The following is an 11,200-nucleotide window of genomic DNA, read 5'->3' as shown; positions in this document are numbered from 1 at the left end:
GTATAAGAATTGCTATAAATCAAATTCTATATCACAATATAAGAATTTCTTTTACTAATTTATCATGTTTCACAACACTTAAATTTTAAGTGAAACCAGGTCAATTTGATGCTTCAAAAGGGAATCTGATCCGTTCAAAATCTTAAAACTAACAACTGAAGTGACTTAAAAGATACGGAGTACTAAATATTTTGATCTAATTTTAATACTACTAAATAAACAAATTAAAAGACCTTCATATTTATATCTTCAAACTGAGAGTTTAGATGGAGAGGTAGAAGTAGACTCTGCAGAAAGGGGAAAAAAACAGAAACCTTCCAGACCGGAGTGGAGCCTCTCTGTCCCGTGGCGGCCATGTCAGCCGGAAGCGAAAGAGCCCACGCCGCCTTCGCGAGCCCCTCGCCGGTGTCGGGGGCCTTCTTCTCCGCCTCCGGCTCAATCCTCTCCGGCTCAATCCTCTCCGGCTCAATCCTCTCCTCCTCCTCCGCCGCTGTCACCACCACCACCAGCGCGGGTAGGACCCCGTCCTCCTCCTCCGGAGCGCCCACGAAAAAGAAGAAGAAGCCGCCGTTCCGCCCCGTCGCCGACGACACCAAGCCCGTCCTCCGCGACCCGGTTCGCTCCCCTCCCCATCTCAGAACCCATGGGGTGATTTGGTTCCTTCCCATTAATCTGTTCGGTGTTGTGATTTCTGCAGATATCTCGGTCGGACCCGGTGGAGACCGAGCAGGCCGTGCTGCGGCTGCCGCCATTCCCCTAGGGTACAGGTCCGCACGCCGCTGACCGACGGTAAGCGGATCTTGCCAGTCTGATCTGCAACGAACACGCTTCTAGTCTGCTTCCTGTGTATTTCCAGAGAATTTCTTTTGTCTAGGTTCTCCTTTGCATAATACAATGTTTGTAATTTTATCGTCAGAACATTTTGGTCGAATCACCGCTATTAGAACTCCTTTCACAAGTGAAATTGGTAATGCTTATGATATGTGTTGATTTAGTTCTTTTGATTGCTATCTATACTTCTGGCCTTTGAAATTGAGTGAATCCACAACTTTATTGGTATCACAAGTTCACAACTGCTTTTAGAAGCTACTAATCGTTATCTATATTAACATTGTAGGACTTGCATTGATAGGTATAATTGGCTTGCAAAGAATTTACATTCTGCAATAATTTAACAGTAGATCAAAAGATAAATTGAACAGAATATCAGTAGCTATTGAGAGCTTAGAATCCCATTTTATTTTTATTGGCATGCAAATCTTGAGGAGTTACAAGTTACAACAGCATGATAACAAGCCACCTTTAACCTTTGGGCTTATCTACAAGATATCAATAACTCTGTTGTTCTTTGGTGGGCCATTTCTGCAACATAACAATTTATAGTTGGAAGCCCAGGTGATTGGTGTTGATAGAGGAAATTAGGGATATGTAGTTAGTCTCTCTGGATTGATTCGTGAAACATGGCTTCGTGATAACAAGAAGGGGGTACATTGAGGCATGCAAACCTATGTAATTCCATATGTTGAAACATGGCACCACAAATTCGGGAATTGGCGCACTATTTGGTTTGGTTTTGTTAAATTTTGTTCAGTTGAGTTCATTTATTGGTTCAATGTTGAAATAGGTTTATTGCACATGAAACTTGTTTGTGATGGATCACTAGGGGCTGTTAATTGATTTTAAAATAGCTTCTGAACTATAGCAAGTCAACTTTGAATAAAGCTCAATTAAACTCAGACTTGGCTTGATTGCCATACATGTTTTCAGACAACAGTCTGTTCTAGGGGGTGAAAACTTCTGAAAAATTTCAAATTGGTTTTTCAGGTAGATTTAGTTAATTTAATTGACTAGTGTAATTCACCAACTTAGGATAGTTAATACTTCAGTTTGCCGCATTTCTCTTATCAACTGTATTGGGCATTGTATATCTTCTATCGTAATAATCAAACTATGCAATTTTCTTTTTCTTACTCTAAAATATTGGATATGTGTTTTTCTTTTGAGGCAAACTCATATACTTATGAATCGTCAATTGATTGTTCTCTCCTCTATGTAGATGTTACTACCAGGGTTCAAGAATCAGGTATCGACATGATGATTAGCTCCTACATTTTTCTTCTGCGCAAGCCTGCCCATTGTCACTCCTATAATTTGCTCAGACTGTGGTATGTGTAGTGTACTACAGTACACTTGGCTACTCTGCTAAACCCTGTAGACGAAAAATCACTCTCTTAAATATTCATTGCCTCATAGGTTCATCTATTCCGTCCTGTTTTGTCTGATATGTGTGCGAGATTTGGAACAATGTTTTGCCTCTGGACCCTGATGTCATAGACTATAAGCAGCAAATTATTAAATGCCACGTCTTAAAAGTGGCAAATAGTTAAATGCCCCTTTTCTCCAGCCACCGAATGCTACAAAGTGGTTCTTGGTGACATTTGGTACAGAGAACCGATGTTTTTTTTTTTAGAAAAAAAAAAGTCAGTAAGACCCTCTTTGGTATAGCTCTTGTTTTTTTTTGGGAGCCGGTATTCCCAACTCTACAAATTCATGGATCTAAATCCACGATTACGTCGATAACATTTGGATAAATTATTTTGTTTGAATAGATGAAATTTAAGATTTTAAACCACTATATTTTAACATAAAAACTTCAAATCTACCGTGGAATTGAGAACTGGAATTGTACCAAACAGGTTTAAATTAACCCTTTTTATGAAAATTGGCAGTTTGACTAATTTATGGGAAGAACAATGTTCAATTCCCTCCGATTTTTTTGTTTCTCGGGCAAATGCTACTTGTCTATGAAGGATGAGAATAGCATGTACACCGATAAATCGATCATTCAAGCATAATATTATTGCATCGATAAATCGATAATTCATGCATAAAAATAGTGTACTCTATTTCATGTTATAAATTGTTGACTTTTTTCTTAGTCAAACATTTTTAGGTTTAACCAATCTTATAGAAAAATATAGTACCATTTTCAACATAATGAAACTAATTTAGTATGATAGATATTGCTAAACTTTTCCATAAAACTTGGTTAAACCTAAAAAAAATGATTATGAAAAAAATTCAAAATGATTATAATATGGAAATGAAGGGAGTACATCATTAGGGGCATTGATTGAGGTCTCCTTTTTTCTCCAACAATAGTTGGATGATTAAGATTTTCGTGGCACGCTTTTCAAACTGCTAAATGGTGCATTTTATGCGAAAACTTTCTATATGAAAGTTGATCTAAAATAGCATATTAATCTATTTTTCAAGTTTATAATAATTAAAACTCAATCAATTATACGTTAATATCACATCACTTTGCGTAAAAAATTTAATCTTCAGAGGAAAAGAACACTACCTGAGTATACAAGTATACAACACATTGATGCATTCATTATGCTTCGGTGCCTGCCGTCCTGCAGTCGCACCAAGGTATCATCCAAGTTCCAACAAATGCCCCAGCACTGATGACCGCACCAGCTACTATCGATGCCGTCTTCCTGAGCAACGCGGCGACGCCGGACTCATCAGCGTCAGCTCCGGCGAACCACCGATGCCTGAGCGCGGCGGCGGCGGTCAGCCTCTCGCCGGGATCGAACGTGAGAAGCCCCCTCAGGACGTCGAACCCGTCCCGCGACAGCAACTTCTCCGGGAAGAGCTCGGGCAGCCAGCCGCGCGCCTCCTGCTCCGGCTGCGGCCGCCGCAGCGCTTGCCATCGCCGGACCTCGTAGGCTAGGAGCTCGGACTTGGACTTGAAGGCCTCGCGTGTCTTGTTCCCCGGGACGCCGAGCATGTCGAAGATCTGGTACAGCTGGTCGCTCGTGCCTTCTCCCCGGAACGGCGCCTCGCCGGAGAGGAGCTTCGCCATGACGCAGCCGAGCGACCACGTGTCGACGCGGCCGTCGTAGTCGGGCATGCCGAGCAGCACCTCCGGCGCCATGTACCCGTCGGTCCCGACCCGGCGGTACGGCGCCGCCGCCTCGGCCGTGGACATGGCCAGCCCGAAGTCGCATATCTTCACGACGTCGCCGTCGCCGCCGACGAGGATATTTCTGGCCTTGATGTCGCGGTGGATGATGCGGCGCTCGTGCATCGCGGCGGCGCCCGTGAGCAGCTGGCGCATGATCCGCCGCACGGTCGCCTCCGCGTAGCCCTCGCCGCCGTGGCGCTCGACGTGCTCGGCCAGGGCGGCGCTCAGGCTCGGCCCGACGTACTCCATGACGAGGCTGTACTGCTTGGTGCGAGGGTTGCGCGCGACGCCGTGGAGGCCGACGAGGTAAGGGTTGCCGCGGCAGGCCGCCATGAAGGATGCCTCCCGGAGCAGATCGGCGGCGTCGTCGTCGGCCGAGCGGCGGCGGCGGAAGAGGGTCTTCATGGCGACGGTCTGGCCGGTGTCGCGGTGCTCCGCCTTGACGACGACGCCGAAGCCGCCGCTGCTGATCCTGCCGATCTGCCTGTAGCACCGGGTGCTGCTGGTGCCGCCGACGCGCCGCCGCCACCTGCCTGATCTCCTCCGGCTGCTCCGCCGGCGGCTTGCTTCTTCCACGTCGTCGTTGCATTCCTCTATCATGGCGCAGATGGTGGCGACCCTCTTCTCGCTCATCGTCCCCGCGGCGGCGTGGTCGTCGATCATGGCGCAGAGTTCGGCAAGCCGCGTCGCCGCCATGGATGCTGCCGTGCCCGTGCCATCATCTCGCTCGTCGGCCATGGTGCACACGTCGCCGCCTCCCATGGTGGCTATGCAGAAGAGAGACGTTGCTTGCAACTGGCCTTGGACATAATCAGGCCAAGAGAATAAGAAGGCTTTAGGATACTGATCCGATTCGAGTTCAAAAGGCGTTTAGTTTTTCCGCATTGTGTTCGGATTTTTTTCAATCTGTTTCGTTCAAGTAAATTTAATCCGATTTGTAGCCTTTTTGGCTTGCATTAACAAAACCATGCATTAACTTATCAAGATGAACATGTTAGCAACCAAATCACCAAACAACAAGAATTTCACCACGAACAACTATCCAGTCAACAGTGCTGTTTTTGGAGGTGGAAGACGAGGAAATACAGGGGTTCTGGAAGGTTCTAGAAGCTAGGGAAATGGGAGGTGGAGGAGGGAATAGATACTCGACGAGGATCTAGCCCGGATCCAAGCCGCCGCCGCTGCCGCCGATCGCCAAGCCGCTCAGGCTGGTCGCCGTCCTGCCCCTTTCTGTGTTTTTCCTCCCCTGAAAGAACCGATGCTGTTGCTTTTGTTCTTTACCTTGGGTTTGCTTGGGCCAGCTTGAATGAATGGTTGTACAGGCCCATTGGCAGCCCACTCGATTCCTAACAATCCCCTCTTCTTAAAATTCGACTTGTCCGCAAGTCGATGGCAATTAAAATTCTGAAAATGCAAACCACCCGGATCCCATGGCACTTGTAGCTCTTGGATAATCAAAATGATCAAGTCATTCCCATCACTATTGCCCTTCCTTGTAATGAGTAATGACAATATTCCACTCCAGCTTAGTATGCCTTCTTCACAGTGCTCATATTTTACCACAAGCTTAACAATTGTGCCTCTTGTTTTCAGCCTTCCAAGAATAGTTGGCATAGCAACATGACATAGCAAATAAGTGCTAATATTTGGCTTGTAAATGCAGAATTGCTTGTCACCTTCCAAGACTGATTTGATGGTTGGAATAAAAACATTCTTCCATGCTGAAATTATATTCTTGCTTGCACTTGGCTTGATCCCTTGCATTCTCCATTTGCTGGTACCATCTTCTAGTATAACTAGAATTCCCTTGCAGTCCCAAGTATCCTGAACATTGTTGCCATCCAAGTGGCTTATATCACTAATAAGCCTGCTTTCAATAACCTCAAAATATTGTGCCATCATATAGGAGGTGAATGGATTTTTGGATGCCGGTAGCAAGTCATCTCTTTTATCATCACTTGGGTCTTCAGTTAATAGCACCAACAAGGCAAGCTCATGCATTCTAGAAATTTCAACAACGGTGCAGCTCCTGTAACTAACGAAATCCCACTGTGCCTTCCAAGCAAACAGACTAATTGCCACTCCAATTTTCCAGGACCTGCATTGCTTAAGTCTAATTGGCGGTGGCCATGGTGGTATTAGACATACACTTGTCCAAACGGAATCAAATGCAGACCATGGAACATGCCACACATTCCCTCCTCTAACCACACCACCTGACCAAGGAAGTGGCCAAGGTTTTCTCTTGGGAAGCCCCGCCAGCAGCCTCTTTTCACTTTTGAGGCATTTCATCAAACACCCGTTGGGCATCACCAATTTTATGCAGAAAATGGAATCCAGCTTTTCTGCCATGACTAGCATGGGCTCCGTTGGTGCTGCAATCATGTTCAGTGTGTGAAACGGAAAGGGGAATGCAACCTCGGCCTGAATAGTACCGATGTTGTCTTTGAGGCTGATTGTCGTACACCTTGAATGCATAACCTTGGTGAGGTCAGTAGTATTGATGAAAATAGAGCAGGCCTTGTCCTCGCTAACCACTGTCTCCATGGTGGCTGCAGCAGTGGTACTAGCAAACGACTCCTCAAGAATGGCATGATTCACACCGGTGTCATTGTCGAAGCAATTTACCAAGCACTTGGTGGGCGTCACTGTTGTAGTACCAATGCCATGGTTCAAACTCACCTGCAAGCCCATGGCGACTGTCGGAGTAGGAACATCAATGTTGTGGCTTGCACTTGTTGTCGTGTACGCACTGGCACTGTTGGAACACGCCCACGAACACTTGGCGAGCACTGGAGTAGGCGAGGTCGGGGGTGTTGAAGATGATGCAGAATTGAAGATGGAGGTTGTCGCCTTGATGATGTTAGTTGTCTCCTCGAATGATTTGCGCCTATTATAGTTGGCCATGTGGGCCGCCCGGCACGGCACGGCCCAGGCCCGGCCGTGCCTGGGCCGAGGCTTGTCGGGCCGGCACGGCCCGACCGACGCACCGGGCCGTGCCGTGCCAGCCCACGTGCCGCACTCACGGCCCAGGCACGGCCCAACACGCCTCGGGCCGTGCCGGGCCGGCCCGAAGGCACGATGGGCCGTCATGCTTTTCCTCAGAATAAGTCTAAATTTCCTCCCTCCTATTGGGCTGTGACATATGTACAGCCACAAAAAGTCTATTTTACCTCCCTCTTCTTTGGGCTGGGGTATATAAATAGCTAAAATAAGTCTATTTAAGGTCCCTATTCTTTAGACAGTTACATTTATATGTCTATTTTTAGTCCCTATACTTTATGTACCGGGCCTGGCCTGCCGGCCCATCGTGCCGGGCCGGCCCGACCGTGCCGGGCCAGCCCAGCGTGCCGGTGGGGAGGCCCAGGCACGGCCCGACGGTCGGGCCGGGCCAGCACGGGCCCGACCCAAGTCGGGCCGTGCCGTGCTTGGGCCGGGCCAAAAAGGCGTGCCGTGGGCCGGGCCTTCGGGCCTCGGGCCTTATGGCCAACTATAGCGCCTATTAGCTTCTATCTCGTCCAACTTCTCCAAAATCTGATCAATCTTCTCATTGCACCTACGCTTGGTCTTCATTTGTTCAAGCTTCTCCAATATCTGATCCAGAGCTTCATCCATCATTTTCTCCTCTTTGTTCATGGGGGAATTGATGGGGACGGCCTTAGATATCTTGAGATCTTCTTGGGACACCTCTCCTTGGCTTGACATTTCACCGAACAGGTTGTGGGCGTTGGTGCCATGAGCAGTAGCCTTGCCCAAATCCAATGACCAACTGCACGGGACGCCGCAGCGGTACTTCCCCATTGCCTCCATGCTTGAAATCCCATGGATCAGCGGCTCTGATACCATATTGTTAGCAACCAAATCACCAAACAACAAGAATTTCACCACGAACAACTATCCAGTCAACAGTGCTGTTTTTGGAGGTGGAAGACGAGGAAATACAGGGGTTCTGGAAGGTTCTAGAAGCTAGGGAAATGGGAGGTGGAGGAGGGAATAGATACTCGACGAGGATCTAGCCCGGATCCAAGCCGCCGCCGCTGCCGCCGATCGCCAAGCCGCTCAGGCTGGTCGCCGTCCTGCCCCTTTCTGTGTTTTTCCTCCCCTGAAAGAACCGATGCTGTTGCTTTTGTTCTTTACCTTGGGTTTGCTTGGGCCAGCTTGAATGAATGGTTGTACAGGCCCATTGGCAGCCCACTCGATTCCTAACAGAACACAATCTTGAGATTTGAACATTAGGTCAAACTTTGACGGAGACCTGACCTAAAACATCAAGTCAACAAAAGTCAAACTAAACGCCTCGGCGTCCGGACTCCGACTTGGTCAAGCTCCTAAGCCGGCCCAGAATCCTAACCTTGCCCTCCCACCCTAACCCTTTCTTCCTCGGCGACTCGTCGGAGAGCTCCGCCGCCGAGTCCTCCCACTGGAGCTCGTCGGCCGCCGCGCTCTGCCTCGCCTTGAGCTCCACGGCGAGCTCCGTCACCGCGGCGTCCGGGTCGTCCCTGCTCCGCAGCAGCACTTCTCCCACCTCGGCCGGCGTCATCTCGGCGCCGCCGCGGACGCAGCACTCCGCCGCGTCCAGCATCTCGTGGTCCTCGACGCCGACGTAGCGGCCGACCAGCTCGCGCATGGCGTGCGCGCCGCAGGCGCCCAGGCGCACGTGCACGTCCATCCTCCCCGGGCGGAGCAGCGCCGGGTCGATGCCGTCGACGTGGTTCGTCGTGAACACGATGATGCGCTCCTCGCCGCAGCACGACCACAGGCCGTCGGTGAAGTTGAGCAGCCCGGACAGCGTCACCTTGGAGCGGTGGTTGTCGCCGCCGTCGGAGTCGGAGTCCGACGAGTCGTCGTCGGAGGCGGCGGTGGCGTGGAGGAGCCGGCGTCTTTTGTTCCGTCTGCTCTTGCGGTCGCCGGTGAGGTGGAGGGAGCAGTCGATGTCCTCGATGACGATGAGCGAGCGGTTGGTGGTCTGGATGAGGAGCGCGCGGAGGTCGGCGTTGGTGGCGACGCGGGTGAGCTCGAGGTCGAACACGTCGTACCGGAGGTGGTTCGCCATGGCGGCGATGAGCGAGGACTTGCCAGAGCCGGGCGGGCCGTGGAGGAGGTACCCGCGCTTCCACGGCCGCCCCGTCCGGCGGTAGAACTCGCTGCCGTCGGCGAATGCCGTGAGGTCGGCGAGGAGGCGCGCCTTGAGCTCCGGGTCGAGCGCGAGCGTGTCGAACGTGGACGGGTGGCAGAACGGCACCGACGACCACGCCGCGGCGCCGCGCGGGGATGCCGCGTTCGTGTGCAGCCTCCGCGCGCGCGACGACCGCTCCAGGTGGTCCGCCGCGGCGGCGAGGTGCGCCAGGTACGCCGGGAGCACCGCCGCGGCGTGCCGCTTGGGCAGCCGCAGCGAGAACGACCGCCGCTCCTCGAGCGAGTCCTGGAGCGTGTCGGCGTGGTGCGTCCACACGGCGCGGTGCCCGTCGAAGCTGTCAGCCACCGAGTGGTTCGGGGAGAGCGACACGGACGGCGTCGCCGCCGCCGCTGCCGCTCCCGCGTCATGCCCACCTCCGCCGCCGGAGACGGCGACGGAGCGCGGCAGCGACAGCGTGAGGCGGGGAGGCGGCGGCGAGGAGAGGAGGAGTGAGCGGTGGAGGTAGAGCTGGACATGGCGGTACAACGCGTTGGGCTCGACGGCGGCGGAGCCGAGGAACTCCGGCACGTCGAAGTAGGAGTACGGCGTGAGCGAGTCCTGCAGCGACTGCCACAGCGAGTGGAGGAGGGAGAGTAGCTGCGTCGGGAGCACGTTCTGCAGGATGGTGAGGAGGCCCAGCAGCGACCACATCTGCGACAAGAACTCCATTGCCGTCGAATTTGGAGCTCAGCTAGCTTCTTGCTCAGCTACTGCTTGAGCTGCTAAGCTGGAGGGCAGTGTAGTGTGGTTTTGGGTTTGGCTTGTCTTGCCGTTGCATGGAGGGAACGCCGGATATAAAGAGGGGAGGAAGATAAAGGAGGTGGCCACTGTTACAGATTGTTTATTAGCCTTGATGACGGCATCAGCATGCATGCTTTGCTGCATAAAAAGGAGATAATGTGGATAATTAGAATATTAGTTGACAAGCATAACGGTGTTGGTCACAAACCATAATCATCGAATTGAAGCATGAATTTGACAATAGACATAGGTACAAGGATCACTTCCATGCATCTATTTTCATTTTTCAGGTTTCATGCTTTTACTTGTTTAACTGTAGGTTCCATTCAGACAAGCATGCCAAACAGTGAAAACAACACGTGTCCTTGATGCGGACATACAGTGAAAGAGTGCAACTGCAGATGGTTTAGGTTTACTGATCTCTAACGGTGAACTGATACTAATAAGAATCATCAGACACATCAGACTGAGTCTTGACAGACATTTTGTTCCCCTGTTGATATATATCATCAAACCATCAATCCATATGCCAAGAAAGGCCACAAGGCTGCATTGTTAGTGCATAAACAATAGTTTCCGCAGGCTCAAATGACATTGTGTCCCCCTTATGTCTGCAGCATCAACTCACAAAAGCAGGGCCAGTCTAATTTCTTTTCTTCTTTTTTCATATGCTGCAGCATCACTGCTGGTCCATCTGCAATAGTTCTTCAGCTCAAGAAGAAGAATATTTCGGCTGCGTCTGCTCAGCTTTGCACGCAGGGGGTAGGAAAGAAAAAAAAAGGACCTGAAAGGAAGGAGGAGAGGGTAAGGTGCGGCTCCTCTTTTGCACACGTTCTCCGGCTCTTTTCTCATCTTTTATGACAGGGTGGACGGTGGCGCGTGCCTCGGAAGCCGGGACCGGCGTGGTGGCGCCGCCGGCCGGCCCGTGCGCGTGGAAAGAGGAACTATGAGCAGCAGCCACGGGGAAGGATGATCCACCTCGCCGCACATGGAATGTTCTCTTGCGGCTAGTGGCGGAGCCAGCATCACCATGAAGCCCGAACTACTAGTTTTTGGGTGACCGACTGATTTTTATACCCGTCGACAGATAACGGCAATGGAAATGGCAGCGACGGAGCCCGGACGCCCACCCGACCTGTCCAGGAGCTGCCTCCACCGCTGCTTGCGGCATCGCTGACCTGACCAACACAATGTGTTATGTGTCCTCCCTTCTTCTCACTGGCCTGGTAACTGGTACACAGTAACTGGAAATCTGGAATTTTCTCTTGCACTGCTTGTTAAGATGATACACACCTCACTCCAGCTGA

At 50.9% G+C, this 11,200-nt stretch overlaps 2 protein-coding genes across 2 annotated transcripts; one reads left to right on the top strand and one right to left on the bottom strand.

Annotated features, from left to right (window-relative positions):
• The first annotated feature begins 308 nt into the window (after positions 1 to 308).
• LOC4347200 (uncharacterized) lies at positions 309 to 2,262 on the top strand. Its single transcript, XM_015755461.3, has 3 exons — positions 309 to 615; positions 698 to 789; positions 2,057 to 2,262. The coding sequence occupies exons 1-2, from the start codon at positions 355 to 357 to the stop codon at positions 758 to 760; spliced, it is 324 nt and encodes a 107-aa protein (XP_015610947.1). The 5' UTR covers positions 309 to 354; the 3' UTR covers positions 761 to 789; positions 2,057 to 2,262.
• A 1,123-nt stretch (positions 2,263 to 3,385) lies between these two features.
• LOC4347199 (uncharacterized) lies at positions 3,386 to 9,938 on the bottom strand. Its single transcript, XM_066303985.1, has 4 exons — positions 8,266 to 9,938; positions 7,533 to 7,787; positions 6,458 to 6,734; positions 3,386 to 4,831 (listed from the first exon to the last, which is right to left on the bottom strand). Exons 1-4 carry the CDS (start codon positions 9,819 to 9,821, stop codon positions 3,401 to 3,403), a joined length of 3,519 nt encoding a protein of 1,172 aa, XP_066160082.1. The 5' UTR covers positions 9,822 to 9,938; the 3' UTR covers positions 3,386 to 3,400.
• Positions 9,939 to 11,200: the final 1,262 nt, after the last annotated feature.

Source organism: Oryza sativa, chromosome 9 (genome assembly GCF_034140825.1).
Source record: "Oryza sativa Japonica Group chromosome 9, ASM3414082v1".
NCBI lineage: Eukaryota > Viridiplantae > Streptophyta > Magnoliopsida > Poales > Poaceae > Oryza > Oryza sativa.
Note: the sequence above shows the minus strand (reverse complement) of the source record. Positions and strands in the feature narration are given on the sequence as shown.